This window comes from Eucalyptus grandis, chromosome 5 (genome assembly GCF_016545825.1).
Source record: "Eucalyptus grandis isolate ANBG69807.140 chromosome 5, ASM1654582v1, whole genome shotgun sequence".
Lineage (NCBI taxonomy): Eukaryota > Viridiplantae > Streptophyta > Magnoliopsida > Myrtales > Myrtaceae > Eucalyptus > Eucalyptus grandis.
The window spans coordinates 26,078,370-26,086,007 of NC_052616.1; the positions used below are offsets into that span (position 1 = coordinate 26,078,370).

The window sequence follows — 7,638 nt, forward strand, 5'->3', positions numbered from 1 at the left end:
CATGATTGTTGCGATTTTGATCGGTCCTTGTGATGCGGTTGTCGAGTGATTTTCCTTTAATCGCCCACAGTTGTTGTTGGAGTTGTCGCGAGGGCTTTGCTCAATTAGTCGGCCGATCGTGCTGAGGTGGAAAGATGTGAACTTTGCCAATTTCGCTACTGTAGTTGCTTCTCTTGGTGCTTTGATTGGTTTAGTTTCTTGAGTTGAAAGTATTTGGGCTGAGCTTGCGTGATGTTGCTCTTCATGCTTATAGCTCAAAGAATCTCGATTTTAGCTCAGTAATTTTCTGAATTTGAGTAATCATAGCTTTTGGAGTGCTTGTGGTTTTTTTCATACCTCGTTTGTCTAATAAAGTTGACGGGAAAATGGTAAAAAAAAAAAAAAAGAGTCGAAGAGCTTGTGGTAAATCAAAGAGTTGTTTGCCTTTCTTAATGCCATCGGGTTGGGTCTTAATCATGTTTGCATAGAAAAACTAACATGTCAAGTTCATATTTCTTTAGAATATGATATACGTTAAAGCAGGTAACCTTATCTTTACAGGTAAATGTAGGAGTCTTCCGACTTTAGCCTCTTGCAACAAAGAGATGAAGCATTGTATATGGGGAATGGCAAATAGAGTTGATATTGAAATAGTGGATGACTTCAAGGCTGAGATTTGGGGTGGAACAGGGGGTGCTAGCCAAGGTGGAGATAATGAGGCTAGAGTTGAATTAAGTGATGAAGTTGGAACTGAATTGGTGTTTAGGCCTGAGGCGAGGCTTGATTATGTTTGTGCTAACCAAAGTGGAGATAGTGAGAGTGATGATGGCTTTATTTTGAGAGTGATGATACTGAGATTGATTTATTAAGCTGGATGTGTGATGAACACATTATATCTAGAGATGAGGAAGGGATACATGAGGTGGGGATGGTGAGGGAGGCGACATTTGCTATTGATGATAGACAAGAAGACATGAATGAGGATGAAAATGATGAGGACATTGAAGGGCATGAAAATCTTAGTCCTCTTGACTCTAGAGATGAGGAAGTATGTGACCAAATAAGACCTTTGACAATTATATATGACCCTTGCCGCAATCATAAAGAATTGCAATTTCAAGTAGGCATGAGATTTGAGTCTCATACTCAATTTAAGAGGGCAGTGCAGAAATATGCAATCATAAATGGTTACAATATTAGTTGGAAGAAAAGCGAATTTAAAAAGATGCACGCGAAGTGTGTGACCGGATGTAAATGGTCCATTTAGGGTAGTTGGCTCAACAAAGAGAAAACATTTGTTGTCAAGACTATTGGAGAAAAACATACTCGCCCTAGAAGCATGAGAAATAGAAGTGCATCTTACATATGGCTTGCAGAAGAGTTCTTGCCTACGATTAGAGCTAATTTTAAATATACCACAGCACAATTGCAAGTAGATGCAATGGAGATGTGGGGACTCATGCTCAACAGAAGAACATGTTATAGAGCAATTAATGGAGCTCTTAAGACTATTCGAGGTCCATTTGTTGAGCAATATAAGTTATTGGCATCTTATAAAGCTCAACTGGAGCAATCTAGTAAGAACAGCATATTTCATCTTTTACTTAGACAACTACAAAACATGTTTAAGAGATTTTATGTGGGCTTCGAAGGGCTGAAAAAGGGTTATCTAGAAGGTTGTAGGAAAGTAATTGGACTAGATGGTTGTTTTATTAAAACCGTAGTAAAGCAAATGCTACTTTGTGCTGTTGGAAGAGATGGAAATAATCATATGTTTCCAGTCGTATAGGCTACTGTTGATGCAGAAACACAAGACAGTTGGACTTGATTCCTCAAGTTTCTATTTACAAACCTTCAAGTAGGTAGAGGTGATGATTGGACATTCATAAGTGATCAATAAAAGGTAAAATGAGTCAAATTTCATCAATACCTTTATAATAGTCATTGAATTATGTCTTGCAAGGCTTTATTAATGTATTTCAATTATGTTTTGCAAGGTCTTATCAATGCACTTTTTTCATTGGCTCCTTGTGCAGAACATAGGAATTGTTCGAGGCACATTTATGCAAACTAGAAAAAATTATACAAGGGGAAAACATTTTGAAATTACTTCTGGAGAGTTGCATATGCCACATACGAGGTTCAATTCAATACAGCAATTGAAGAAATGAAGAGCGAGTCTGTTGATGCCTATGAAGATTTCATGAGGCAAGTGCCGGAGCACTTTTGCAGGGCATTAATAAAGGCTCGGCGAAAATGTGATGCCACTGAGAACAATTTGAGTGGAACTTTCAATGTATACATTTGCAAGTAAAGAGAGATGCCAGTTGTTGATATGTTAGAGGCAATAAGAACAGCTTTGGTGGTGAGAATGTATGAGAAAAGCCAGTTGATGATGGGTTCCCAAGATGAATTATATCCACGAATTAGGGCAAAGGTCGAGGAAACAAAGATGAAGTCTAAGTATTGTGTTACCAAACCATGCATTGGGGAAAATTTTGAAGTTGAAGTCAATGATGATTGATTTGAAGTAGACTTGAGGGGGAGGACGTGTGCTTATAGACAATGGGATATCTCAAGAATACCCTGTAGCCATGCTATCTCATGCATTAATTATATGAAGTATGAGATTAATCGGTATATTGATGATTGTTTCAAAAATGATGCTTACGAAAGATGTTACCAATTTCCATTACCGACATTGAATGGGAAGAAAATGTGACCACTATCTACTAAAGAGCCAATATTGTCTCCACCATTCAGAAAGCTTCCAAGGAGACCTAAGAAACAATGCAATAAGCAAGGTAAGAATGTTGAGAAAAGGACAAGAAAGGGGAAGGCCATGGTTAATCCAAATACTAATTCCAATAAATTAGGAAAAGTTGGGGTAATCATCTCATGCTCAAACTGTTAGGACTTGGGACACAACAAGAGAACATGTCTGAAGCCTCTAGCAACAACATAAATCAAACCTCCGGTAAGAGAAAAAGGAAGACCAAGAAAACTTACATAGGCCCAAGCCTTCGATACTAACATGGTCTCATGACAATACTTATTGTAACTTACTCATGCTTTTCTATGCAAGTAAAAAGGGTGAGACCAAGAAAACATCCAAGAGCAGCCATGGTGAAAAGGACATCTACCAGACAAGGAGATACAAGAACACAAGAATCTGCAAGTCAGATCAACCATGTCTCAACTGAGGCTTTTGGACCATGTGGAACTCAAGAATCTACAAGCAATGCTCCACATTGAAGTGAATGTGAGCCGAGAAGCTGTTGCTTGTTCCTTTTTGGTTGAAATTTGAATTCAGCACCAACATAGAATCTTGGCTGCTTGTGCTTGTTTGGTTGTAAATGAAAACAAAGAGTGCAAGCCTTTTGACTGTAATCCAAATTCCTTTTTGGTTGAATTCATTTTTTGTTGTAATCCAGGTTAAGCACTAATTATGAATCACTCTACAATTGTGGATATGCTAATGTGATTAGATTATTTATTTTGCTTTCAGTTGAGACTTCCACTTTCCCTCGTTTCTTCTATCACTTCCACTTCTCTTCAAGATTGACGATAAAGTGTGTGAAGGAAATGAGAATCTGTAGAGCAAGGGACCTGCTTTAGCGTCATTATCTTTTGTGCAGGAGACTAAAGCCAGAAACTACCTGATGCCATAATGGAGAAACATTGAGATATGACGAGAATGATATGTGGCAACTACAAGAGAGTCACTTAGTTTGAGCAATCTTAATTATATGGAGGATGAGTTTCAAAATTCAAAGTTCAACCGGGTCATGACAATAAATGTGAAAATCAATTGTACATTAGTGTGCTAAAGAAGATTTTGCACATACGATGACAAAAGAATATTCAAGATGTTACGATCTTCAGGGCCAACTTGCTCAAGCCCTCTACACATATCACAAGAGAGAGTTCCAAGTAGAAATTCTGATAAATGCCTCAAGCTGTCTCATTGAGATGTACAACTCATTCCCATATTTAAGAGGATAATCTCAAGAGCTAAAATCACAGGGTAGGAGTTTTTTCTGCTGTTTTGGCAATCATAGTGAGCAAGTTGTTTTTGAATGGGTTGCTGAGGTGCTTTGCAAGATTCTCGACAAGTCCCTCCCCGGTAACGTATGTTTGCAAGAAGAAACCGAGCATGGACAACATGACGAGGTGGCTCTAGGACAAGAAAGCCCTCCCAGCGACCCCCTGACCCTTTTGTAAGTGATGCTTAACACAAGCTTCCCGAATGCCCCACATATGAGGCATCTACAACATAAAATGCCACATCAGTTGTGGACATGTAGACTTGTGCCATGCAGCTACCATCAAAGCTAGAACAACTCTTTTTCACGCCACCGCCATTAGCCAGAACACTGCGATGCTGACATGGGACCCAGGTTTGAGCCAGAGGTAGCTTGTGCTCCAAAATTTCAGCCAATGCATTATGCCGCCCTTCATTGCAGATCTGGTTCAAAAGCTGATGTAAGAAAAATGAAAGAGCAAACCACTGTACTATCTTGATATTCAGCATTAAGTTGGGGATGTGGTGAAAACTTGGTGCACGTTACCTGTGTGCATCCAGGATTTCAGAACTTTTCAAGTTCACTGCTCGCAGAAAACTCTGATTGTATCACTGCCAAATTCTTGTAATGCTATCTCCACATGTTGATAAATCATTAAATAATATTAGAAACTGAAGACCAACAAATTGAAACTGTCACCAATGCCAAATAGGAGACTTTCCGAAGAAAGAAAAGCATGATTTTTAAACAAACCCAACCTCAAGTGCTTTGCAGACTTTATCAACCACCGGTGCGTAGTTAATCCTCCGTGAAGTCATAATGAGTTCAAGAACACCAACACAAGATTGGCCTGATGGTTCAAAGACGGGCAAAGCCAAGGTTCCCTGAACATTATAATGAAGAGCATGATCAAGCCTCGAATATTCTTTGCTGGTGTAGTATTGTACATTATGAGTCCATTCAGGTAGCTTTTGCTGGAAAACACGACTAGGAAGTCCCAGTTCTTCATCATTCCCCCCATCCGCAGAAAACAAATACATCATAGACACTATTCTGTACTGGTGAAGCCCATTAGTATTTGGACCAAGAACGAAGGGTTGCCCTGAAGTTGTAAGGACATACCGACCACCATTCTTTACCGGTGCCCAAACCTGAGCTAGAACAAGCTGTTCAGTTGATTCTTTGAAGTCACGAAGAGCCTGGGTCATCCTTTCGTTAATGATACAGTATCCATCAGGATTTTCAAATGCCGTCAGCCCCAAATATGGTGACGGCAGCTTTTCACGATCACTATCCTCAGTGGGAGCTTCGGTCTCTGAATTGTGATGATCTATATATTCGGGAACAACTTATCAGTAAAAACTCAGTAGCCGTGGCTTCACAGGCCATTGCAGACAGTTGGAACAAATCAAACTTCAAGCAAGAGGCAACTTCATAGTTCAGGACTCTCAGAATTCATAATATATATATATATATATAGGAAATCAGGTGAAATGGGAGGTGGAAGTGGCAAAGAGCCACTGATAGTTGAAGAAGGAGCAATCCCAACAATTAATTCAAACTCCTTGCTTTGACTCCCAAGCTTTTTGAAGCGACAGAAAAAAAAAAACCATACCATCAGACCAAATTTCTCGATTAGTCAAAGAGGAAAAAAATCAAAATAACATGCAACGAATTCAGATTAGTTCCAAACAAGGAAAAATTTCAACTTTCCAAAAATCGTGAAACCAGAGAAGACCAAAACCAAGCAAGTGAACGCGGGTGGAGAAAGTCAACCCTTAATTCTCAAGTCTCAAATGGCCAGAAAAAACAGAGCTTTTCAACGACCCAACTGCAGCTCAATCAATCGCGATCCGCTAGAACCCGACTCGAAACCCAAAGCGAACGAATTCGAACGGACTCAAGATTGACATGCGACCAACCGAGAGCAATCGGAGAGGCGGACCCCTGCGGCGGTGGCGGCGGCGAGCTTGTCCTCGGATCCGCAGGAGAAGGCACAGAGAGGCGAGCTGGGCTGGTCGGAGGCGGACAGGATGAGGGGAGACGCGGCGAAGTGGAGCTGATGATCCATCAGTGGCCAGGGACTGTAGACGTCGAGGTCGAGGTCCATGATGGACTCCCCCGGGGCTGCTGCCGCCGCGTCATCGAGCGGTGGACTCGTCAAGCCGCCGCGGCCAGGGCCGTCGTCCTCCAGCTCGGGCATTTTCTCGGGAAACGACGGGATTTTCCGGGAGAGTTCACAAGTGGAGGAGAGCGAGAAGGAGAGAGCCGTGTGGGTGCCGTGAGCAATTCAACTCGAGGGCAATCTATGCCATTTCATTGGTAAATTTCCGATTGTCCATTGCCACCGTAAATTCCTTCAGTAAATAATTGCTGGAGGCTTTACTCTTTAAATGTTCGACTGTTATATATGAAATCACAATTTGTTAAATTGAATGCGTATAGCATTACACAAAATAAAGATACTCGCCCGAAATCTCAATGAGAAAAAAAGAATAGAAATCTACTCCTTAGGAAAAACAGGGATGAAAAGTTGACCCGCTTATATGAAAACGAGACGCACTTTGAATCAAACCACGTAGACACCGACACAAATACAAATATGCTTCCGTTGCTGCCCCAAAGAAATTATGATATGGGAGTCCCAAAGTAGTTCAATAATGTCTGATGCTTCCGACAAGGTGGGACTCCATAAATAAAGTCATATGATAATGACGTCATCCTAGGGTCATGATTATGACGTGACGTAATAGCATTAGTCTATGAAGACCATGGCATTGACTTCACTTCCACCGACGGAAGACGTAGATACTCTTGCCTCATATGACAAAAAACAAAACGATAATTTAAGGTACTCCCATACCCTTCGTTAAAAATGAACTACTAAAGTCCCTTTAATGTAGATTCCCTCATTCTACTAATTTGAAAGAATGAGAAATTTCTTCTGCCAAATGTTCTGTTACGCAAGAAGTGGAGTGGGAGGCCCGGAGGCGTTTTCCTTTCGGACAAAAATGCCCAGTTCACAGCACGAATGGTGGCATGCGATATGCACATGGTTGTCATCTAGTGAGCATCCGTGTTGCCAGTGAGATTGGGTAGGGGTTCAATTGAAACGGAATCACCAATTATAGAGCTTACTTTGAGTCAAATAATGATCTTGGAGGTGCTTCGAGAAGAAGGGTTAATACCACAAAAAATCCTAAATTAGTACATATATGATATATTTTCCAAAAACTAATTTTTTGACCGCTAAAAACCCTATATTGGTGCACCTATGATAAATTTACCCAAAATTAATTTTTTGGCAACTAAAAACCCTAAACCGGTACATTTGTGATAAATTTACCCTTCATTAATTTCCGTTAAATTGGATTAATATCACAAAAATCCAAGACTCGTAAACTTAAGACAAACAGATGATAAAACCCCAAATAAATACACTTGCCAATTGCTATGTGTCATCCAACTTAATAATTTGATGGTAAAAATTAATAGAATCAAACTTAAGGCAATTTAATTGAGCGAGAGATACTCTACATTTGTCACATATAATAAATTTTTGAAAGCATAGTTGTCAACTATATATATTCCATGGTTTTCACTGGTGTCAAAAATTGTGTATAGTCAACAAATA

The 7,638-nt window shown here is 40.1% G+C and overlaps 1 protein-coding gene across 1 annotated transcript; it reads right to left on the reverse strand.

Annotated features, from left to right (window-relative positions):
- Positions 1-3,906: 3,906 nt before the first annotated feature.
- LOC104436976 (protein NLP6-like) lies at positions 3,907-6,074 on the reverse strand (the record flags this gene model as incomplete). The annotated part of the gene is given in 5 exon segments (XM_039313530.1): positions 3,907-4,242; positions 4,244-4,464; positions 4,561-4,603; positions 4,763-5,334; positions 5,927-6,074. Coding segments are annotated over 5 exon segments (1,068 nt in total), but the record flags the coding sequence as incomplete, so codon positions are not given.
- Positions 6,075-7,638: the final 1,564 nt, after the last annotated feature.